Consider the following 25,284-nt stretch of genomic DNA (forward strand, 5'->3'; position numbering starts at 1 on the left):
GGCGTTCTGATGGACAGCTGGAATATGAGCCAGCAGTGTGCCCAGGTGGCCAAGAAGGCCAATGGCATCCTGGCTTGTATCAGGAATGGTGTGGTGAGCAGGACTAGGGAAGTCATCCTGTCCCTGTACTCAGCATTGGTGAGGCTTCACCTCGAGTACTGTGTTCAGTTTTGGGCACCTCAGTACAGAAAGGACATGGAGGTGCTGGGGCAGGTCCCAGGAAGGGCAACAAGGCTTGTGAAGGGCTTGGAGAATGTGCCCTACAAGGAGAGGCTGAAGGAACTGGGGCTGTTTAGTCTGGGGAAAAGGAGGCTGAGGGGAGACCTTATTGCTCTCTTCCAATACCTGACAGGTGCTTACAGTGAGAGCAGGGTTGGTCTCTTCTCACTGGTGACAGGACAAGTGGAAATGGCCTCAAGTTGCACCAGGTTAAGTTTAGGTTGGGTATCAGGAAAAACTTTACAGAAGGGGTTGTTTAGCGCTGGAATAGGCTCCCCATGGAGGTAGATGAGTCATCATCCCTGGATGCATTTAAAAACTGTTTGGACGTGGTGCTCAGAGACGTGATTTAGCAGAGGGTAGTACTCTTTGGTTGTGGTTGGATTTGATGATCTTTAAGATCTTTTCCAACCTAGGCAATTCTGTGATTCTGAAATGTTTACTTTTGCTGTTTGAAACTTTGCTGCACCAGATTGTCACCAAACCCTTACCTAAATAGGGCCCAGTGACAGGCTATTGGCAGGTCAGCTGTTGTTTCTGCTTTAGAAGAGGAATAAATCTTGGCTTACTTTTATCCTTTCTTACTAACCTGATATAGTAGGATGACATTGCTTCCATAAGAGGCCAATTTGAGTGAATCGAACAGTTTCTTCCAGGCAGAACCAGCATTTTCAGAACAATTGTTATGTCACCGCTTAATTACTTTGTCAGTTTAGAGAGGGTGAACATTTTAGAGAGGTTGAAATCATTGTGTGTACTAAAGTTTGTGGTGCTGTTCTCAAGCTTCGAAATTTATCCTTGAGTTTTGGGGCACTTGAGTTCAGCTGCTTCATGGTCTCTGTGAGACAACTGTGAGAAATGGAATAGTTTCTAACAGTGTTTGAGGTTGTCATCTAACATCGTATACTCTGTTTTGTGACCAAAAAGAAGTGAATCTTGAGAACTGGTAATACAGAATCTTTCTGAACAGTTGAATGCAACCAGCTTCAGCAGAAACCTCTGTAGGCTCAATAACTTTAAAATTCTCAATTAGTTTGAAAAACCTGCAGCAAAGAATGTCCTTAATTTCACAAATGACCAGTGTTCTATTTTTCCTTGAATTAAATCCAGTGAAAAATGTATGTTCACCCTGGGGGCGAAATTTGTTTTTGAGTAGTGCTGTGACAGATAGCTCATTGCACTTCATGAACTAAGAGGGAGAAATGTAATCTGGTACAGGGGAGGGTGGATATGTATAAATATTGTGGATTATTATGCAATTTTACTCACTTACCTATAGTCAAAAGGAACTCAGAAATGTAAATAGACAAGGATGATGCGCTTGTGGTTTGCTTTTCTTTCCTGAAGCAAAGATGCTGTCCTCTGCTGGAGCCCTGTCAGCATTACACATGACAGAAGGAAATGAAATAGCCGTGTCCTCCTGTAACCCTTCTGTAACTATCGCCTTCTAGGTGACACTCGGCTGCACTTTCTGGTCCTGGTGACGGGCTGTACGTCGGTGGGAAAAATCCTGGACGCTGAAGTTTACAAAATTACTGCAACAGATTTCTGTCCTCTCCAGGAAGAAACAAAGGAAGAGGAACGTGTAACTGCCCTGAGGAAAATACTGAACTCTGGGATGTTCTATTTCTCCTGGCCTAATGCAGGCTCAAACCTTGACCTGACTGTGCGAGCTCAGAAGCAGGGTGATAACCACTATGAATCTGGTAACTCGTTCTTCTGGTTAGTACTGCATGTTTGTACCCAAGTCTTTTGTCAGTCCCATCTGTATGTTACAGGTCAGACATCCTCAGTGAGAAAGGAACATGTGTGTTCCAGATGTGCCACCTTCCATTGTCACATCCTTTTACATGACCTGTGGCCTCAGTGAATTCATTGTAAAGCAGGGTCAAGAAAGTAACTTTCATTTAATTAAAATAAATCTGAGAGTGAAATGCAATTCTAATAACTGGAAATGTCTTAAACCTTATTTCTGTTGTGTTTTAGTTGTTCAAAGAAGTCCTTCTCTGCAAGTTATGAATAGCTTCCCCTGCAGTAATAATGTGCTTTAAAAGTTATCTGACAGTAACCTCCACTTGAACTTTTCATAAATCACATAATCTGTGCTGACATATCTTATGTCTTGCAAATGTATGAGTTTAGAGACTGTAGTTTAATCCTTCAATAAAGTGCCATAGTTTTTGTGCTGAAAGCATCAATACTAGTATGTTTGCTGCTCAGTGTAAATGTTGCATAGAAGGAGTCTCCAGTGATCAACTGCTCTGCAATTCTTATTGTGCCTATAAAGTACAGTATTTCTTGTTGAAAATATCAGTTGATAGGAAAGGAAAAGACAAGTGCTGGGTTTTATATCAGGTAGGTGGGTTCACCATGAAGACAGACTTTCTTTGCAAGTTCTGTCAGTGTTGGTTTATGACTTTAGTTTTTGTTTTGTTTTAAACAGAAAGATACATAGGAAGTATAGTTGTACTGGAGATAAATGAGGTTGCGGCCTAAAGTAGGTGAATATAAAATAGGCAAAACAATTCATAATGGGTGATAAACATGAGAGAATGGTTCATTCAGGCTGAGTAGTCTTTCTAGCTATGATGTTATTTCAAATGATAAGGTTTAGAGTTGCTATTTTCACTCAGAAGGGAGATATGTAAAACTTGCTTTCGACTTTGCCAATGATGCAAAGTCAAAAGAGCTCAAAAAGCTCTCCAAGCACGTCAAGTCTGATACATGGTACAAATGAGCTGTGTTCCAGTGTAGAAACTCCAAGGGTGGGAGTATCTCCTAGTTAAAAAATAAATCAACTTTTAAAGTAACCCTTTTTTACCTGTATCATTTTTTGAAGCTCTTGGAAAATGAGTGTTTGAACCTTTCTTCTGAATATTCTTTGCTGTTTCTGGCTAATCCAGTGGTAGCCCATGAAGGGGTTCCACTGTAGAACAGGGATGAATGGTATTGGCATCACATTTAGCACCAAAAGATGCTCCAAAGAAAATTTATCTTTAGGCATTTATGTTATATGAGAAATGTTCAAAAAGCGTCAGACAAGCTTAATTATGAGCAGTGCAACTCGTCTGTTAATTGAACTGCAACAACAACAAAAAAAGTACTAGAATTTGCCTCAGCCCTCACTTAAACTTCATCTTTGAGTAGAGCTAGGAAGAGAGGGTGGAAGGGATACCACGGATTGCTTTAGAGCTGCTTTTTCAGTTACATGCTAGTTTAAAAATGTAAGGTTGACTTGTACCTTTTCAGAGAGATGTTGTACTCCAGAAGAATTATCCTTTAGGGTTTTTCTATAGGTGCAGTAATTCTTGAAGAGATCTGCTTTGGAGCAATAAGTGTTCACATGAGGGATTTTCTCTGCCTTCGTCTGTGATGGAAGTCACATATTGAAAAATGGAATAAGGAGAAGTTCACAATAGAAGAGACTAGCGTCACTGTTAACCAGGCATGACAGGTTTCTTGGGTTGTTGATCTTAAAATAAATTGAAGGTCAAAACAGCCACTCTTCTAAATTTTAACAGGACTTTTTGTGACATCCCCATTACAGGTCCGGTTTCTGCTCAGAGTTTTCCTGAAAATCTTGATGGGTTTCATCCCATAGTGTTTAAGGTCTAGGCAGCACTGTTCAAAAAGTAATTAGTTTAACAGCTCTGTAATTTAAGAAAAAGTCTGCTCAATATTTATGTATTTCTTGAGCTAGAAGAGGCAACATTTGCATCTGAATTTATAAGCCAGAGGGGCAGGGTACTTGTGACAGTATCTTTACTATTAAAATTTGATATGTTGTTTTTACTGTACCCAGTACACAAGGATTTCCTCCTGATATTTCCTCATTTTATATAAGGTGAAACTGCAACAGAAAAGGGAACACAAAATATAAATTGCTCAAGTTAGTGATTGTTGTGTGATGGGATCCCTATGACTGCCTTACTTTATTGGGTAACGTTTATGTATGTTGTTGAACTTTGCAGGAACCAACTATTGCATGTTCCCTTCAGACACCACCAGGTGAACTGCTCTGACTGGTTGCTGAAAGTGATCTGTGGTGTAGTGGACATTCGCACTGTTTATGCTTCCCACAAGAAAGCAAAAGCCTGCCTTATCTCTCGGATCAGCTGTGAGCGAGCCGGTGCCCGGTTTCACATTCGAGGGGTCAATGATGATGGACACGTGTCTAACTTTGTTGAGACAGAGCAGGTAAGTGAATGTATCCAATAGCCTTGAATAATTCAGTCCACTACTTTAACTGGGGCAGAGTTTCCAAGAATTAAAGGAGTTCAACAAGTTCTTTTTGATGAATATTTAAAATATTATTCTTCATAGATCTATTTATACTACAGTTACCCACTAAACATTACTTTACAATCTATTGTCTCTTTGCATTTCTGGTTTTTCCATATTTTTGATTATTTTTTTTCCTGAATGTGAAAGTCACGGTCACTTGATACTGCGGTGAAGTATAGATGTTGGCTTTTGAAAACTCAGAGAGCTGTGTGTGCTAATTTGTATGAAACCAGCATGTTTAACAAGAAGGTTTTCAATTGCATGCAACTTGCTTAGCATTTGATGTGAGGTCTGTGTACAGGTATTAAACAAAAGGATGTTTTAAAATCTATTCAGGAGTAAATGTTGTGTGGGTTTTTTTAATGCATTCTGGGTATGTTTTAAAGTAATCTTAAATTCATCATACTTCCCATGCTAGATAACATTTGATAAAACCAGTTTGAAAGAGTTATTACAAAGCAATAGTCTCTGTGCTTCATTTTTCTTTCATTCTTTTTAAGTATCCCAGTTAGTCCTTACTACCAGGTTTGCTGAAACAGCCATTGAAAGTCTCCTGCAATACAGCAGCATAACTAGTACTGCACTGAAGTAAAAGGATTCTGTTAGGGATGCTGTGAGTGATTTTTCAGCACGGACTGGAGGAGCTGATGTTTGCTTCTGGCTCTTGAGGAAGACCCCTAGAATCATATAAATTTCTATAAATGTGTGTATTAGCATGTAAAGTTACTCCTACTTGTTTTGAATTGAAGCTGTATTATCTTTCTGCAGTAAGTTTTTCAGCTTTAAATGAGGTTGATTACTAATTACCTGCCTCATGGGGCTTTTGTCTCACTCACAGTTGAGGACATTTATAAAAGGGTAAGTATTGTTACGATTGCTGTACTGTGGTGAAGAGGAACTCCCACTGCTCAAATATATCACACTGGTCGGAAGGAAACTGCCCAGCAAAGGAGCTGTGGTCACTAGTAGTAAAGTCATCTTTGACTACTAAAGAAAATAAAGCAAAAACACAATCTTCTCACAGATAGGCAAATTCCAGTACAGCTCATTTTGGAACAGACTTGACTTTACGTGCCCCTTTGGTTTAAGGGGCTGCTCTCTCCAGTGAGAGATGGATAATACAGCTTTTGTAAATATGCAGTAGAAACCTTATTTCCAGCTGATGCTGAGAGGAATTACATGAGTGAAGTGTGTTCAAGAGGCTCATTTGATTGACACAGCAAAGCAAAATAATAGGCTATTGGTTTTACTGTACTTGCTACTTTGAAAATGAAGAAAAAGCATTGGTCCCTGAAGAACCTGAAATCTTTACCAGCTGAAATGAATGCTTTCCTTTTTGAATCAAAACTGAAATTACTAGGAGTCAGAAATATTGTACTTAAAATACAGAAATGGATGTCTCCATAAGTGGAATAGATATACAGCTGGCAGTAGTTCTCAGCAAAGAACAAGTATCCATTCATAAAGCTTACTTCAATGATGTTCATAATATAAGACTGGTGGCACCCTTCTGCATGACATAGTTGAGTTTCTAGCTTTGCCTTCAGCTTTTCAAGGTTTATAGCTGTAAGACTATGCTTGACTACTCAAGATGGTGTCCCAACACACAAGTGTCTACACTTGAGCACTGTATTTCCTCATGACATTGACATTGTGTGACTGTTGCAGCTTACTCAGTTCTGTCATTTCTGTTACCCACTACATGATATAGGCTTGCATTCTGACACCTGTTTGCCTAAAATCCAGCAGTCCTTTAAGATGTTGCCTTGATGTTACAGCTTTATGATCTTCCCCTGATTCTGCTTAAGTACACATGTAAAGCTACCTTAGATGTGACAGTTACGTGTTGCTTAGCTGAAAGGCCTGGAAGAGTCACAGGCTGGTATTGCCTAGTCTTCCTGTGATGTTTAATCCCCCTGAAATTCTCATAACATGCACAGTATTATATACATAACTTTCTGCTCAGTGGTCAAAGTTCTTATTTAGGATGTGGCTCTTTGCTTACATCTCTTCCCAGTTTGGCCGCATTTTTCAGTAGCCTGTCTGAAGTAGCTTGTCAGTGCATTGAGTAATGCAGATAGGTCTGCTCACTGAAAAGTGGAATTTTCCTCTAGGACTTGGAAACAGAAAGAGGGACATATGCCATTTTATGTAATAACTTGATCTACTCTTTTAGTTGAGTGTCTTCTCATGAGCATTCATGCAAAGTATATTACTCAGGATTTGAAGAAAGTTCTCTTGCTGAGACGCAAAGGAAATGTTGGAGAAGGTTGTCAGCTTTCATTCAAATTGGTCTCACGTTCGTGGCACTACAGTTAACAGTTGTTTAATTATAGGGAATGCTTCTGCTATTCTGCTCACTGGTTGGGTCAAAAGTTACTCTTCTATTTAATTATATTTTTGGATTAGATTGTGTTGCACATTATTAGCCTGAAAAATAAGATTGCCTTTAAATCTCAGCAGAAAGCCTAGGGATTGGTTCCTGGTGATCTGCAAAACAACAGTTGCTTACTAATGCTTCCCTTGGCTGGGGCCAGGGCAAGTTCTTTGCAGGAGCTGCTGTGCTTTGTTGCAGTTAGCAAGGGGTTGCTGTGAAGTGGGAGGACTGAAGGCTTTTGGTAGCTTTGCGATTGGTTAAGCAAAAGAGCAAGGGTAAAATTGTTGCAGGATGAAAGGCTCTAGTAAGTTGAAAATTATAATAAAGACTTGAAGTTTTAAAGGATTATGGTTGTGTTTTTAAAGAAGAAAAGAAGTTGGCTGTTGCTAATGGTGATAAACACTAGTTCTACCAAAATGAGCATCCTAAAAAAGCAAAGCTGGGCTAACCACTGAGATGCCTGAGATCCAGTTCAAGCTGGCATCCACTTACTGTTAGGAAGGAAGAGTCCAAGAAAAAACTCTCTCCTACTTTCATAGTAGACTACTGACTAATTCCTTATGAGGTAATATCTTGGCTGAATAACATTTTATTTCCATTTGCTGCAGCCTTTACGGTATAATGGCATGCTTGCTCTGTACTATCATGGGTAAGTAGCACCCTAGGATTTTGAAAAGCCAGGACTTTCCCTCCCTTAATTGGAATTGCTTCTAACATTTTTCTGTTTTTTGAAGAGGGAGAAACATTTAGCCTTATCTCCAGGCAGCTCTTTTATGCATGGATGGTATGCTTGTGTCTCCCACTGTGCTAGCCTTGTGGCATTTTAGCTCTGCAATGAGTCATTTCTGTGGGCTCACTGAACTGCTGTGACTCACAGTGTTTGAGAAGAAGGGGAGGAAAGTTAAATATCTCATTTACTTTTGCTTTTCAAAACCACACACACACACCAAAAACAAACAAACAACAGTTAATCCTCAAGTAGAGTTTTAAAATCAGTCAGTTTCCCAGTGATAGTTTAAATGATATGTTTTTGCTTTGCTGGTATCTGTTTGATAGGTATCCATTGGGAACAAAGTTTGCTTTGTCAGGATTTCTCCTTCCTCGTCACCCTTTCTACCTCATGTAGCAATCTGCTGTAGCTGAGGCCATATCACATTCTTTTAATTCTTCTCTGCTGATAGTGTTGAGAAGAAAGCATGCTTTCCTCATTCAGTTTGTGTGCTCATCACTGCTTACATTTCAGCTCCTCCCTCAGATATTCTCCACAGACTGAGGGTGAACTCTTAATGTCTTAGTATCTAACTTTGGGGAACAACTCTGATTTGCCAAAGATAAACAAATGGTTTCAATTGCTTTCCCTTTCACAGAACTGTTCAGCGAAGTGTCTAATATGGAAACCTTGACGAGGCATTAGAAGGAAATGCCATGAATTTGGATTGATGTTCCCTTTATTCCATTTAAGAAAAAATATTGGACACCAATGAAGAAAAATGATCCCTATTTCACAATATCTCCTGGGCTATTTTGGATAGCTCTCCAGGCTAGGAATGGATGCAATCATGTGGTTAATTTATTTTTTGGATACAGAATTACTGTGACCACAGGCAGGGCAGAGAGGATTGTTTTGGCAAGTATATTATTGCCTCTTGTTGGTCTGAGTTAAAGGGACTCCTAGAGAGGTACATTTCGGCCATCTGTTACCTGTGCTTTTTGTGAGTGGTGTGACAGAGATGGAGATCCCTGAAAAAAGCCACATTGGAATCCATTTTGTCATTAACTGTGTATGAATTTCTTGAGTATGTGATGAATTTTATCCTTGGAAGTTGTGACTGGATAATTATTTCCTTCTAACGAAGCTGAGCAGGAGATAGAGTTTAGTGCATAAATTATTCACTAAGTGATAAATAGGAGAAGCATGATGGGATTAGAACACCAGCTAGTTAAAGTAGGTGCTTGTTTCTTGTTCAAAGCCAATAAGCAGTACCTGTACACCAACTTTTGCTGTGTACCAGGAGAGGGCCTTGGATTGGAGAGTCAAGGTCTGGCTGTATGCAACTGAAGCAAAAGCGTGAGATTGTTGCCCTCTTGAACTGTCAGCACTATCGCCCTTGATCCCAGAGTTGGAGAAAGTAACCACAAAAAGAAACTAAACTGCAGTCAAAATAAACACATGGTAATTTCTAACACCAGATGTCAAAGGACACGAGATCTTATTAGCAAGGCAAAAAGTCCTCCATGTGGATTACGTATCCAGTTACTATTATGATGTCTGATTGGAAACTTGGAAATATATCTCAAAATCCATTCAGCTAAATAGGTTGGATTTGTTTATGGGCCAGACCTTTTGAGAATCAAGCAGTCATCCTTGAGTGTTTTGAAAATTTTACAGAAATGAATGTCCTCCTTGGGACAAGTAATCAACAACATGTTGTGGGTATGGAGGTAAGGCTCCACAACGGACTAGTTCTCTGAAGCCTGACAAAGTCATCATAGCATTAGCTGCACATATCATCCCTAACAGCAAAGTGTTATCCCAAATGTGGCTGATAATTGTTGCACAGCAGGAGGAACAAGTGATCTTCTTGGATGTATTTCTTGTCCATGAATTAGAAGACAGGTAAATTCTGGAAATAAAGCACTGTTTCAAAAGGAACAGCTTTTTATCATACATTGTTCATCGTTCGTGTGCTGCCTTAGAAGAAGAGAAATGGGTCTACGAGGGCACAGGGCAACAAAGTCAAAACCAGAATGACAAAAAAAAAAAGCAGGACAGATATGTGCTTGTAGAAAACATTATACTGTAAACAAAAAATGATTCAGACTTGAAAGAATAAGAGAAAAGAAATTCTGTACTTATCTATTAGTAAATGCTGGAACTGTATAAGCAGCAAAGTTAGAGTTTTTTGATTGTAATTTTAACAATTTACTATTGTCATTTCACCGGTGCTTATTTAAGTAAGTTTAAGTAATATGTCTTAATATAATGTGTATAGGTGTCTGGCCTGCTTCAGCCAAGTGGCCAAGAAGGCCGATGGCATCCTGCCTTCTCTCAGAAATAGTGGTGGAGTCACCATCCCTGGAGACATTCCCAGAAACACTTAGGTGTTGTACTAAGGGATGTGGTTTAGTGGGGAAATGGTGGAGGGAGGTGGACAGTCGGACTGGATGTCTTTTCCAGCCATGGTTGTTGTGTGCTTCTGTGACATCAGGTGCATGTGATGTAGGTGGTGAAAACTTTTTCGGAGTGTGCCATTGTTGTATGCCAACACGGTGGCAGCAATAATGTGGGAGGCTGCAGAAGTAACAGTGATGAATGGAGTGTCTAGCTTGTTCAAACAGTATGATGAAAGTGTCTAAATCTTCCTCCCTATCAGCTCATGTCACAGACTCAGCTGTGGAGAAATTATTTAGTGTCTCAAAGAGAAAAGTTTTCTTCCCCACTTGCATGTAGCAGTATCTCACGTACTTGAAGTAGGCATTCCTCTTCTCAGGAGAAGATATTGAGTGAGAACCCCCCTACCCCCATGCCATTCTGTGGTTTTACCTGTGGGAAGTGGGATGGAAAAACCACCTTAACCCTGAAGGCAGGTGTGCATGAGTTGTAAGGAAAAAGGGGGTCCTGTAGAACAAATGCCTGGTTCACTTTCTGCTGGGCAGTTCCCCAGACCAAGAAGGTAGTGTAGTTGTATTACAGAGGCTGATAATGAGCATTGTGGTTTGTATTCATGAGAAGAACAAAGAAGGGCAACAAGGCTTGTGAAGGGCTTGGAGAATATGCCCTTCAAGGAGAGACTGAAGGAACTGGGGCTGTTTAGTCTGGGCAAGAGGAGGCTGAGGGGAGACCTTATTGCTCTCTTCCTATACCTGAAAGGTGCGAGAGTGGGGTTGGTCTCTTCTCACTTGTGACAGGTGATAGGACGAGTGGAAATGGCCTCAAGTTACGTCAGGTGAAGTTTAGGCTGGATATCAGGAAGAACTTCTTTACCGAAGGAGTAGTTAAGTACTGCAATAGGCTCCCCATGGAGGTGGTTGAGTCACCATCCCTGGATGTGTTTTAAAACTGTTTGGATGTTGTGCTCAGAGACATGATTTAGTGGAGGGTTGTTAGAGTTAGGGTAGTATGGTTAGGCTGTGGTTAGACTTGATGATCTCTGAGGTCTTTTCCAACCTGAGTAATTCTATGTTTCTATGATTACATCCATTCCTGAACTGAGAAGACAACTTTGAAGTTGCTTACTTAGAAGGTCTGCTGGCAGGAAGGTTCTTGCTACTGTTATTGTTAAGGTCATGGGATGTGCATAGGTGAAGGCAATGTAAAGATTGTGGGTCATAGTGGTGAATAATGAAGGATAATGAATACTGCTGAAATTTAGGGAAGGTTTACTCGGTAGTAATGCCTAATCAAATTGTTACAGTCTGTTTTGGAAGGAATGACTGGCAGTAACTGAGAGTTACCCTCCCATTCATTAAAAAAAATATGAGGTCTTTTTACAACTCACTGACAGCTTTGAAGAAAATAATTTTAGATTCATCTGGGTCACGAGATTGTGGTGAAAGGATTGTAAAAGACCACAGAATTGCTGTAGAGAACGGAATGCTGAGCCCCCTGTAACCAAAAAGCAAAGAGAAATGTGCTAATGTGGAGAACTTTCTTGTGAGTGACCTGTACTGAAGAGGACATGCTCCCAGTTCAAAAATGGAATTTGAATTTGAATTTCTAAAAGCTATGTGGCAATTTGCATAAAAATACCAAATTATTTAAAATGCTTTATCATCATGGTTCCTGACAAAGGATCATCACATCAGGCTATGGGCATCATGTTTGCATGACAGGAATGATCCACAAATAATTTTCTGAGCATATTTTTTTGTTTCAGTTTTCCAAATGACAGCTTAATAGAGCAGAAAATAGAAGAGGCAACAGTGAACAGAAAATGTAAATAATAATATAAGCAAACATCTGTTAACTCTTACGTCAAATCACTGGTGAATGGAAGCACAAGCAGAAAAAAAATCTGTTAGTGCAGAAAGGTAGAAATGTCTGGTCAGTATTTTTATACTGTTTTTGGCATAATGAAGGCAGGTTGTATGCTCAGGTTCTATAAACTGTGATGGAATATTTTCTATTTAAACTGTAGCTCAGGTAGATGTTAAACTGCAGCACTTAAAGTTAGAATTACTACTGTTTCTAATCAATGAGTCTAGAGAATTTGCAGCTGAGACGTTTTGAGAAGAGCTAATCAAAGAGATACTTGCAACTGTCGAGATTTCATTATGGAAACTGGGATGTTCCAGAAGATTGCAGGAAATGGGGTTCTCTGCAATAAGTTGTTTGAGAGGCCAAATTGTACTTCATGTGAAGCTTTGTCTGTAATCATCGTCACCAAATGGTAATGTTTTATTTCAACTCATTGCTGATCTTGTCACATTTTGAAGTGAGCCAGTCTTGACTCTTTTCATAGATTCAGGAATCCTTGCTTAGCATGAGTCAGAATAATACTGAGTCTGTCAGTGGAGCAATGCAAATTTACTTACTTTAGACTGGATCCTCTGGGTCCTTGGCTGTGTGTGAAAAGATGATTGGGTATTTATAAGTCTCTGACTCATCTTTGACAGCATGTCACAGGAAATGAAGTGGGATGATCATGGAGCTAGGAGCTGGACTCCTTTGAAGCTGGTTCTTTGTGTCTGTGATTTCTCCTGAGCACAGAATTTCCAAGAAAGGTACACAAATGTGTTGCCATGGTAATTAATTCTTGCACTCAGGTAATGGGCAACATTTAGAAAACTTCACTGGGAGCTCATGTGTCCTGAAGCTGAGGTAGACCTTGCAAAGAGCCTTCAATCAGCAACATACTAATATGAAGTACCTGCCCTTTCTTCCTGGAGTTGTACTAGGGGTGATATGCAAGATGGAAGGGCATTTAGTTTATTGCTTTAAGGTTAAAAACATACCATTTTGCAGTGCGTCAGAGCTAGCCATCATTCTTGGCCACTTAAGCCTTTCATTTTAGCAAAATGGGGATCATTTTGAGGGCACTACAAAAATATTGTAAAGGTTATCTAAATAAAACTGGTGACAGAATATGGAAATATCTACTTTTTTCACACGTGGAACTCAAAACTGTATATTGGTGGTAAGGTCGAGGTTCAGGTAAGTGAAGGTGCTTCACCTGAGCCACCCACCCAGAACATCTAGTGGCAAATCCAGTAGCAAAAAATCACATTGAAGTGGTATGGTAATTTATTTTCATGCTCTTTTCTGGTTTGGGGGGCTAGCAGCCTGCTGGCAGCAGTTGTGCTAAATGATACAATGCAGTTAAAGAGGCAGCTACCTGGGTGACCTGTGTGGATACCATTCCTCTGCAGGGCTGCAAAAGGCTCGTTGTAATGCATGAGATAACAGAGATGCATATCATGTGTCACACATGGAAAACAGCCAGGATTCCGCTGCTAAGTATAGGCTGGGGAGAGAGCTGGGTTTCGCACAGTTGCTCTCTGTGGTCATACCCTGCCTGAAGATAGTACCTTTTGTGCTAAGTTAATGTATAATGTGAGCTTTGCATAGAGGCTGATGGAGGGGGAAGCTAAAGGGGGAAATCAATCTTTGTATTTCACACAAATTTGATTAGAAGTCAGTTTGGTAGCAGTGGTCATAACAAATATGCAGCAGGAGTTTGAGGTCTGGTCTGGGAATGCAGTGGAGAGTCTGGAGTCTCTGTCTGCTTGAAGAGAAATAGGTAACGTGCTGTCTTGGAATGGGAGTGGCAAAGCTGTTGGTTTCACTGAGATTTATTTGAACACTGACAAGGCATGACATGCAGTGCAATAAGAAATAGTAAATAAAGCAATGGATAAGCCTGGCCAACACCTGACATTACCCATCACCAGTCACAAGGAGCAATGACATTGTGCAGTTAAATTTTGTGTGTGTGAGAGAGGGAGAGCATGTCCTGGTCTTCCTGAGTTTCTGCACCGGTAGATCAAATCCATCTTTGTTGTGGATGAAAGATTCCATCTGCCTTGCCAGTGGTACTGTTTTAAATTCCCTCTTATTTCTGGTGAGTAATGAACTGAATCTGCTCTGAGTACATGAAAGCAAATACGCTGTACTTTGTTCCACTGCCTGTGAGACTATGGAAAAGTGGCTGAGCAGTAAGGGGATACGGTGAGATACGCTGTTTACTTTTTTCACCCTTTGTGTTCAGGTCTCAGACACATTTGATGAAGGAGTCACAGACGGATAGCTCTAATCGGAGAACTCCTTACATTTCTTTTGTTTTTGCAGACAATTTACTTGGACGATGATGTCTCTTCCTTTGTGCAGATCAGAGGTTCTGTTCCTCTGTTTTGGGAGCAACCAGGGCTTCAGGTAAACAAATAAATCGAAAAGCCTATCTTACTTCTCTTTCTACTTCTAAAATATAAGTTTAACTGTTTTTTTTCATTCTATGAAAATGCTGAGCTTTTGCTTTTTAGGTTTACTTTATAGGAAATTGTTTGTTTTTCCCTGTTTATCTAAATATGAACGACAAACAGTCTATACAGCTATAACAGCTGTAGTTACTGAAGTTCAGCATTTTCACATGCTCATGTGCCTCTGCTGGAAAGTTTCTGTAAGGGATTATGTCCTGATGTCCTAAACTGATGGCTACAGCCATGTCTTTATAATGCTTTCTATTTGTTTTGGAATAACCTTTTGTTCTGAACTGTCCAGTTCTCAGGACCACCTGGATAAAACTGGAGTCTCTAGGGATACTATCAGCACTATAGGAGCACTTTACCTTCAAAGTATAATGTATAGCCTGTTTGGTAGGTTTCAGTCAAACAGTAGCCATTATCTCACCTGATCTTCTGCAAGGCAAAGATGTAGGGTTTCATTAGGATAATAATGCATCAAGCCTAGTGGGTTATGCATGTGTTACAGTTAGAAGCTCAGCTAAGAATCATCCTACTGTTCCTCTCTGAGCAGAGGGATAAGCAACTTCATTCTTAGGTGTTAGTGGAGAGATGTCACATATGTTTTTTAAACTATTTATTTATTTATTTATTTATTAAGATTCTTCAACAATCATTTGATACATCTTTATCTTTGGAAGTAGCACCTAAAAACAGTTTGAATTCACCTGTTGGTGGATACTAATTACTCTTATTCCTTGGACATGTGTGTGTTGGTGCTGGTGTTGGGAAGGCTTGCATAAATCAACGTTAGGAAAATAATGTAAGGTGATGATGTACATGCAGCAATATACGACCTCATAAATAATTAGCAGTGCAGATTTAGAGCACAGGATTCGATTCATCATATTTCATAGAATCATAGGATGGCTTGGGTTGGAAGTGATCCTTAAGATCATCTAGTACCAACCCCACTGCTATAGGCAGGGGCCAGGTTGCCCTCTAGCAGAGGTTGCCCAAAACCCCATCCAGCCTGGCCTTGAATGTTTCTACAGCTTCTCCAGACAACCTGTTGCAGTGTCTCACCATCCTCACAGTGGAGAATTTCTTCCTAATATCTAGTCTAAATCTACCCTCTCCCAGTTTAAAGCCATTTCCCTTTGTCCTGTTGCTACATTCCCATATAAAATGTTCCTCCCCAGTCCACAGAGCTAGCATATCTGTATCCTTTTATGAAGGGTGAAGAGCAGGAAAAGTAATAGGCATGCAGCATATTCATGTGATGCAGCGTGGGATATCTGTTAGAGGAATTTGGCAAGGGAAAGTGATTTATTTGGTTATAGAAAGATGCATAGAAGATATCCCTTTGCTTAATAATATTCTTTTTACTTGAAATTGTAAATGTTGTCTGATAAAAGCTGTGGCTTTTGTATTAAGGATATTATGTGTGTGGGTATGTGAAGACTGTTAAGGGTATCTGGTGCTGTTAAAGAGATGCTTTTCTCTTAAGGAAAAAGGGAGACATCAAATGATTTACATATAATTTCTTTTTTCTTTCCAATATTTCATTTTAGGTGGGTTCCCATCATCTAAGGCTTAACAGAGGTCTAGAAGCTAACGCTCCTGCTTTTGACAGGTAAGCTTCATTCAGCTTTGGCAGTAACAGAGTAGCACGGCATTTAACCAAGATTCCATAACTTTGTCTTCCCAGTATATCATTAGAGATGCAAAACACCCCTCCTATGAGGTTGCCAGTCCCCTAAGTGTTGCAGGATTATTATATGTTTATCTCATTTATTCACTTATTTTTGTGATTTTTCCTCTGTTTTTATTAGTAATTGAAACAATTTGGTTTCCTAGCTTGATTCTGGAATAGCTGTGAAATGCTGAGTGGTATGCCAAAGAAAGGCCTGTGTATCCCTTTGTAACATTTCAATAAATCTGAATTTACTGTACTCATAGCATGTGTTCTTTACCTCTGGAACTCAAGCAATTAAGAATTTACACCACTTCCTAACCATTCTGGATCTGCTTTTCTTGGTGTTGTACTGCTATACTGAAACAACATCATCTTATTCTGTCACAACCAATGTTGTATGATGCTGTTGTACTGATGGTCTTTTATGTTACCCAGTCCTATGTCCCGCTGTTGCCACTGAATGTTGGCTCAGTAATGCTGGGCAATTCCTGTTGAAGTGTAGAATGTTTTCCTCTCTGGTCATCTTTTCTGTGCAGCTTCTAGGCTGAGAGCCAAGAATTGGGAACACACATTGGACAATATTAAAGCTAACCAAAGATCTGGGACCTGCTTCCTAAAATGCTGTTTTATGTTCAATATAAAGTAATGTGTTCTTTAAGTTCATATTTGCACAACTTGCACTTCAGTTTTTGATTGCAAGGAAGCTGAAGAAGATGTCTGTAGCTGCTGTGGCTGAACCATGCCAGATGGAACAACCAGTGCTCTACTTCTGTGTTTTGGAAAAAAAAAAAAAAAAGGTAGTGGGCAGTATGACATGGTTTTGTTTTATTTTGTTATGGTTACTTTTGCTGTAGGCATATGATGCTTCTGAAGGAGCAGTATGGAAAACAAGTGATTGTTAACTTGTTGGGAAGCAGAGGAGGAGAGGAGGTGCTCAACAGAGCTTTCAAGGTAAAAGCAATGCATTTTATTTTTATTCTTTTGTTAAACCACTAACTTCCTGAGCCTCCATGTTTTGTTTCTCTTCTGGGCAAGTATGTCAAGAATGCTGGATCTGAATATGTTCTTTTTTTACTAGATACTCTGAGAATTACAATTTTCAGTCTCTGTGACTTGATTTTCAGAACTGTCTTCTTGCTTATTTCCTCACATCATTACTCTTTTAAACCAGAATTTAAATATAACAGTGTCCTAATGGTTCTAAGAGTAGTTCATATTTGCAAAAATGAATGCTGGGCAGCTTTGTCCAAAGTATGTAGTCAACAGTGCAGTTACTATATTCTTCCAGGTGCCTCATCAGGTTGTCAGAACTGCTTTTGGGCCAGTACCTTACTCTAGCTTACTAAGACAAAGATTTGGTTGCTCTGATTGTAATGAGGAATAGCTTTTTACCACTAATTGTGGTGGGAGTTAATTGTCAGAGCACAAGATGACTGTCTGCCTTATAGAGAGAGGTTTTCCTTCTCCCTAAATATGTCCCTAGACACCGCTAATGCATCTGGGTTGCCTTTTCAGGACCTGGAAGTTTAAAGCTGCCCTGTGTTTTAATCTGGAATGATATTTTCATGGCCAGTTTTTAAAAACAAATGTGTACTTGAACCTGGAGATTATCATTGGGTGGGATTTGTGGCAAGTTGTTGCTTGTATTAGCCTGGAGATTGATGGGAGCCTGCCTGTGAAGTGCTCCTTGCTTCAGAAATCAGATATAGACCCTTGGGAGTATGTATTACAAATAATTGTATGAAGAATGTTTTAAGCACACATCTATAGTGTTACGTGTATTTATCATTATTGAAGAATGATACAACAGTTCTGAGTTCAAATACTTATTCTGAAAGTAAGCACCTCTCTACAGGAAGGATACGCTTGAGATAAGGAGCATTTTAATGGCAGTTTTTCTGTGGGATCTTTTCTCTCCAGAAGTGCTGGGGGAGGGATCGACTTCCCCAGTCTAAAATGACAAAGTGAAGGTCTTCCTCTGTATGGAATATGATTACAGCAATTGCAACTGAAGTTAGTGTGACAGTGACAAAAGAAGTCAGGTCCTAGCTTCTGATTTCAGTGTTTTACTGCATTTCTGCTTGACACAGCTAAATCTCTATAGCCTCTTGTTTGTTTTATTTTCTCTTTACAATATTTGTTATAGTTTATTTTGTTGGGATGTAGCTGTAAGATATGAAAACTTAAATGTTCAAATATAAAGATATAAACCTGACTATCCTTGTAAATTCTGATATTTTATCTATACCTGTGTTCGTGGAGATAGCATTCTGGTCGGTATGATACAGTGAGAAATTAAATCAGAAATAGGACATCCAACTGAAAACAGCCACCTCTTGGTCTTTTCTTTACCTCTGTATTTTAACAAATGAATCATTAGAAATAATATGTAGTTAGATTTTAGTCCAATGACTTTAAAGGGCTCAGATTAAAAATAAACTGTGGGAGAATGGTCAGGAATGAGGGCTTTTCTCCTTTCCTGTCATTAGTTTCTTTGTTTCTTCATCTTCTCTTCTGTGCGTGTATTTTTTTTTCCTCTTCTCCCAAAGGTTACTGCAACCTTTACAAGTTCTCTCTGAGTTGGCTCAGAATATTCTTGTTGTAGTCACTGCCATGGCTACTAGGTTTGCTTGATCAGAATGTCTGCTCTACCATTAGTTTGTGCAATTGGAGCAAACAAAAAACTGTAAATCACTGTCTTCTCCTGTTATACAACCAAACTGTTACCAAACCAAAAATCAGTACTTTTCCCAGTAATGCTGTTCCTCTCACAAACATGCTTTGTAACAGATATAGCTATGTTTACAGCAAAGGCAGTGCTGTAATGCAGACAACAATTTACACTGAGGCTGTGAGTAAATGGCAGCCTCAGGTGTGCCATCAGTGCCAATGGCTCTGGTGTAAAATACCAAGTGTTTCAACTTCTATAACAATGTAATGAAATATATTGCTTTTTCTCCTCTAAACTTCATACAATCCCTTTAAATTTGTTTACAGAAGGAAGATTTAATTACTAACTTGATACAGTTATACTAGTATGCCTCCTGCATATAGGCTTCTAATGTAAAAAATAACAGTGTTTTTTTGTGTTCAGTTTGTATCACAATATAAGTAGAATAAAGCATCCCTTTCCTGACGTGACTGTGTCCAAAAGCAAAGGGAATAGACAAAGGTTTATGTAATTAGAGTTAATAAAACAATTATCTCTACCTTTGCCGTGAAAAGCAGGACATATTATAGTTGTATCTATTCTAGAGATGTTAATGAGATTTGTGGCAATTTTGGAAATGCATATGAGGTCATGGAAATGGGAAATGAAATAATGAGGCTATTTGTGTCCCTTCTTTCACTTCTGTTGTTTGCCACAAAATTTTATACTATGTTTCCTGGGATATCACTTGTCTCTTACTTCCTTCTCAGCCACACTCCACTTAAAATTAGGGCCACATTTTTTCTTCGTGTTTAAAGAAGCATTGCAAAATACACTTGTTCATGTACTTTAAGCAGCTCTGGGCATTTTCACGTCACAGTCCTAATCCTGAATTTGCCCAAAGCATTGATGTTGTTGTGATAAGGTAGCAGGCCTCTGCTGCTGGGCTGTCACTAGCCAGAGTGCTAGTGTTGAGATACACTTTGCAGCCATAGTTTGATATTTGCTGAAGGAAAATTGGGGTATAGCAATCCAGTTCAGTTTTGGAAAAGAAAACAGAGAACTTTCATTACTGTTTTCACATCTGGCATTTCAAACTTCCATGTGAACTTCTCAAAACTGTGGTTTACAAACAATGAAAAACATGCTGGTTTCAGTCCTTATGCTGTGACTTGAACAGGATTTGTTTTCCTTTCAATTTCTAAACAGAAATTGCTATGGGCCTCTTCCCATGCTGAAGACACTCCCATGATAAACTTTGACTACCACCAATTTGCAAAAGGTGGGAAAACTGAAAAACTGGAAAATTTACTGAGACCTCAACTGAAATTGCACTGGGAGGACTTTGGCGTCTTTGCAAAGGGCAACAATGTAAGTCCACGGTGAGTGTCCCTGCCCCCATGTCCCAGCATAGCCAGGCACCAACCCTCCTAACCTTCCCAAGTTCATCGCTGTGTTTGGACCATGGGCATGTGTGACCATCTCGAAATACAGATTTGAAACAAAGTGTAGTCTTGGTACTACAAGATCATTTGGGTTAAATACCTCTCCTTGGTTTAGAATTTGGAAAATTACCAACACATGGATTTGCAAGCACTGTGTTGGAGACATAGTCAGGTAATTAGATACGTAATGGAATACACTGTGCACAGTGTGCTTGCACTGTCAAAATGTGGGCGGGTATATTCAAGCTGAATATTTGACAATCTTGTTCAATCAACCCGTGATTAGATGTTATTTTTAAAATATACCTTTCTTCCTCCCTCCTCTTGTGTTTAATTACTAAAGCCTGCAGACAGGTACTTTTCGAATGAATTGTTTGGACTGCCTGGATCGTACTAACAGCGTACAGTCCTTCATTGCACTGGAGGTAAGTTTATCAAAGGACCTTTCACAGATGCCCATGCTGCATACGTTGTCTGTTGCACAGGAAAGAAGAGAAAGGGGACATAAGCCTCACTGATACAAGTCTTTCTTGCTAGCTCTGTGTTATAGAATGGTGCTAGCTGTAATAACTAAATTGGGAAGAAAAGGCAAAATACATTCAAGAAGAGTGATTTTATTTTATTTTATTTTTCCCTTCCTCCTCCATACCCAGATCCTGCTTACACAACTGGAGATCCTTGGGTTGAACTCTAGATCTATAGTTGAGCGCTTTGTGGAATCGTACAAAGCAATGTGGACTCTCAATGGTCACAATCTGAGCAAAGTGTTCACTGGCAGCCGTGCCCTTGAAGGAAAGCACAAGGTAAAGAAAAGCAGCAAAGCTGTTTACTCAGAAGTGACTGTAAAGAAAGGTATCTGATTTACACCTCGTTGCCTCTTGTGCTGATGATCTTGGTCTGATGTAGGTTGGGAAGCTCAAGGATGGAGCCCGCTCTGTCTCTCGTACCATTCAGTCAAATTTTTTTGATTCAGTAAAGCAGGAAGCCATCAAGCTGCTTCTCATGGGTGACTTCTTCAGTGAGGAATATGCAGACAAGGGAAAGATGCTCATGGATAACACTGCTCTGCTGGGTAAGGCCAGCATAAACCCTTCCTGTTTCTTTTTCTGCCTGGTTTTGACTGTCATTTATAAGCAATTGCATCATTTTATAGAAAAACTACTCTTGCACATGTGTTGTTTAAAACACTTTTTTTTCAAGCTACTGTAGCAGAATCCTGTCTGTTTTAATTTCATTGTGCTTATTTCTCATATTTTGTTTTGGACTTCCAGTGTGTTTATCTGCTGTTTGATGATATTCTTTGATAGTTGAGAGGAGATCGACTGAAAGGGAAGGTTTTTAGGGCTGTATTCCCGGTTTGGTCACTTTGTCCTGGGGAAGTCTCTTGAGCTCAACATTTTTATCTGCTTATTTTAAGTCTGCAGTCTGTATGTGCTCTTAGCCATTTGGGTCTTAAAGGCACATTTATGCTGATTTGTTCTCTGCTTTACTCTGATAGTCCGTAACATATACATAGCTGTTTGCACCCGTCTAGAATCAACCAACCTAGTTCTCTCTGAGAAAAAACGCATGTGCAGAATACAGGATAACCTGCTCCCACAAGCAGTGTCACATTGCCAGTTTGCTCCAGAGACTTACTGGATTTTAACAGGGTAGATATGAGCCATTCAGCTCTGCTGCAGTCCTGAGGGTGTCCCCTTATGGACTACAAGGACAGTGTAGATACCTTCTCTGCATCTGACTACTGGCTATTGAGTAGCTGAAGATTAAGGTTATTACAGCTACTCACATGAAAAAACATGCACTCTTAATTGTCTATACTCATCAAAAATAATGAAAGTAGCAGTTTCCTCTAAGGACTTCTGACTAGGCTAGAGAGCTGTGACAGTGCTAGTTTTGAAGACACGATGTGGGACTCTGTGCTATTTTCTACCTTTCCCTCATCTAAATTTGTTAGGGCTTGGATTTAAGTCATGATTTGTGGCATACTCAGTACAAGCAAAACTGAAAAGATAAAGGGAGGAGAAAAGAATTCATTCAGTGTTACTTGAAGTTCTAGAAAACATATGCTGGAAGTGATTGACTGACTTCTTACAAGTACAGCTGCTTTTGTAAGATGCTTGGAGTCTGGAAGAGAAATTGATAGCATCAGCTTCAATAACCTTACAGTTATTGCCACTGCTACTGGAGATATTCTTTATCTTTTGTATTTTTGCTACTAGGGTGCTGTCATTATTTCATGGTGACTTACATGTCACTGCTCTCTGGATTTTTTCTCTGCTTTTATGGCACATTTTTGTTTTACGTGCTCTTTCCCTCTCTTCTCTTCCATCAGTAACTCCAAGTATTCTGAAGGCCATGTCAGAGCGTCAGTTTGAATTCACAAGCTTCAAGCGTGTTCGTGTTGCCATGGGGACCTGGAATGTGAATGGAGGGAAGCAGTTTCGAAGCAACATCCTTGGTACCAGTGAGCTGACAGACTGGTTGCTGGATTCTCCAAAGCTCTCTGGAGTTTCTGAATTTCAGGGTAAGACTTTAGAGAAAAAAAATGCATTTTGGTATTGCAATAGGTATTGCATTTCTAGGATCTGCAAGTCAGAACACCGGGTTTGACTAGCTGTTCCTTTCAGAGTCAGTGCATCATCCTGAAGGGCATTTTCTGCCAAACCTAAAGGATGTACTCAGCCCCATTTTAGACCTCTACAGTCTATTCTGCATGCCATGTTTTCTTTTGTTCCTCAGTTTCTCCATTCTTGGTTCTTCATTTTGGGTAGAAACTTCATGCTTAGGTGTTCCTGGAATGTATCCTTGTTCTTCATCTTGCCTTTCCTTAGCTGTATAAAAAGTTCCTGTGTTTCTGGCTTGCTTAAGTTAGCCACTGAATTCCATATCTATTGAACAAAGTCAGTTACTATAATTTATTTCCAGATTTTATTAAGAAAAATGAGAAGTGAATGTTCTGTCTTTTGAAAAATGAGTGTTTGCAAAGATATGGCAAAATCTGTGCTTTTGTTGTTACAATGGAATATCTAACCTTCTGCTGGTATCGCAGAGATATTTATGTTCCTGCCCTTCAAGCTCAGGAATTAATTCCTCAGATCCTTGGCTACTTACATAAGCTGTCCTATTTGAACTTGTCCTGGTTTCAGAGACAGAACTCTTAGCTCTTGAGTGTATGGATTTGCAGTTCAGTGCAGACAACAATATTCTGAACAGCTTGGGTGAGTGCTTGGTCCAGTCTCGTTCAGAAGCAGTTTATCTGTATTGGCAAATGGCTGTTCCCATGATATTAAAATTTGATGAGAGCCTGTTATTTGCTGTTCCTGCCAGACTTTCACCTAAATAAACTGGAGGAACAGGACTAATTGGTATTGGCAGTAAGAATGTGGAATGTATAAGTAGCTTCTGAAATGGAGCTATGTTAATATGCAGAGCTTGGGTATGACCACCAAAAGGAAACTTATTTCCACTGACATGGATATGTCAGTACATTGCCTGCATAAGTAGTTATGTGCTCAAAATTATGAATGGGAAATAAGTAGTTAATGTGACAGTGCCTGTCAGTAAGTATCTTGTTCTAGTTTAATGCTTATGTCTACAGAGAGTAACACTATATTTCACTTCTCTTTACATTCTTATTTTCTGAGACAGGTCTGACGTAGGTTCATGTGGTTTTCTACTATCTAGGTCTTCATGCTCAATTAAGTGGCAGTTTAAACAAATAAACAAAGCTGGAAAAAACAAAATGAAAATCCAGCCCTTTAAACAATGGGCAGACCTGATGAGTGAACAGAAGTACTTCATACTATCATAGGAGAGAATTTGATCCTTGATGTTTCACTAGGGTTATATTCACACAGTTGAATGAAGGAAAGCAGTCTCTGTGCTCTAGAGTGACCTAATCTGTGAAGAACTTTGAAGTCTTCCATAGAGTAGCAGATAAATTTATTAAATACATTGAGAGGGAAGGGACAGTATATAGGGACTGTGTATAGACAGTAAGTTCAGATGGACTTTTAGTAAAAAACAATAATCATAATAATAATGAAAGGAAAAGGATAGGCAAGTTGGGCAAAAAGTAGGTGAAAAAATGGCAGGTAGTGAGGTGCTGCATCCTTAGTATGTTTGGGGTGAGGGAGGGAGAATGCTGAATACTTCTTCATCTTAACACTGCTACAGTACAGTGCTTATAGTGATTGTTCTGAACTGCTTTCTGTGAGAGAGTTGGAGACCAACTGGTGGGAGAAAGACAGGAAAAAAGCTGGGAGGAACTGCAGGGGTTATTTTGTGAGATTAGATTAAAGGAGTAATGAATATGTATAAGCTTGGCAGGGAATACACAGGATAGAACTACAGGAATGATCTCTGACACAAATTAGAAAACAAGTCATTAGAAGAAACAATAAGGTAGTAATTCTTGTATGACTTTTTCCCTTTCTGACAACAGATGATGAGAACTGCCCTCCTGACATATTTGCAGTGGGATTTGAAGAGATGGTTGAATTAAGTGCTGGGAACATTGTCAATGCCAGGTAAGTTGGATTTGTTTTGCTTTGTTTTAAAACCCAGTATTCCCCCCAAAAGCCAGTCAAACAAAATCCTCCAGAGTTGTGCCTCATGTCAGGTATGAAGAATACTTCCTTCCAAGTCTGTTGCATGTAATTATAGCTGGAAACATGTTTGCTGTTAACAAACAGCACTGGGGTACTGCTGAAAGTGCTCTTTCTTCTTGAGCTTCTGTGCATTAGAGAACACTATGTTTTCTAAGTCTTTGTGTTAGCAGAGAAGGATTCTGATGGATGACATTGTTTTAACACTTGTCCTTAAATCCTTGTATGGTGCCAGAAAAAACTGCTCAGTGACTTTTTATTTTGTCTTTTTTGGGTTACAAGTTACAGCAGTGTTCAGTATGACTGCTAAGCTGATGGTGTACCCACACGATTCAGTTGACTTTGTAGATAAGGCTAGGTCTGCAAAACTGAAGCTATATACACCCACTCACAAGGCTTCATCTAAGAACAGTCAATAGCTAACTCCTCTGAGGCTGAGCCAGGAGAAGATCTCTTTATTGAGTATAAGAAGTCTTATAAGTCAAAGGATTTTTGGTGATTTTTTTTTTTTTTTTTTTTTTTTTGTTATGATTACTACAGCATAGGTCATTCTTAGTACTGTTGACAAAATGTACTTCATGTCCTGGAGTGGGCTAACTGTA

General features: G+C 39.5%; 1 protein-coding gene across 4 annotated transcripts in view; it reads left to right on the forward strand.

Annotated features, from left to right (window-relative positions):
• SYNJ2 (synaptojanin 2) overlaps nt 1-25,284 on the forward strand; it is a 58,087-nt gene that overhangs the window by 14,547 nt on the left and 18,256 nt on the right. For 2 of the 4 annotated variants that reach the window (XM_015858301.2, XM_015858302.1), the window contains exons 3-13: nt 1,671-1,941; nt 4,191-4,416; nt 14,169-14,252; nt 15,853-15,914; nt 16,832-16,928; nt 19,837-20,009; nt 20,416-20,497; nt 20,726-20,875; nt 20,979-21,144; nt 22,408-22,599; nt 24,520-24,604. In XM_015858301.2, the coding sequence (XP_015713787.1) occupies nt 1,671-1,941; nt 4,191-4,416; nt 14,169-14,252; nt 15,853-15,914; nt 16,832-16,928; nt 19,837-20,009; nt 20,416-20,497; nt 20,726-20,875; nt 20,979-21,144; nt 22,408-22,599; nt 24,520-24,604 (1,588 nt within the window). Of the gene's footprint in view, nt 1-1,670; nt 1,942-4,190; nt 4,417-13,844; nt 13,942-14,168; nt 14,253-15,852; nt 15,915-16,831; nt 16,929-19,836; nt 20,010-20,415; nt 20,498-20,725; nt 20,876-20,978; nt 21,145-22,407; nt 22,600-24,519; nt 24,605-25,284 lie in introns of those variants that run through there. The other 2 variants (XM_015858304.1, XM_032443544.1) reach the window with 2 other exon arrangements.

The sequence above is a fragment of the Coturnix japonica genome, chromosome 3 (assembly GCF_001577835.2).
Source record: "Coturnix japonica isolate 7356 chromosome 3, Coturnix japonica 2.1, whole genome shotgun sequence".
Taxonomy (NCBI): Eukaryota; Metazoa; Chordata; class Aves; order Galliformes; family Phasianidae; genus Coturnix; species Coturnix japonica.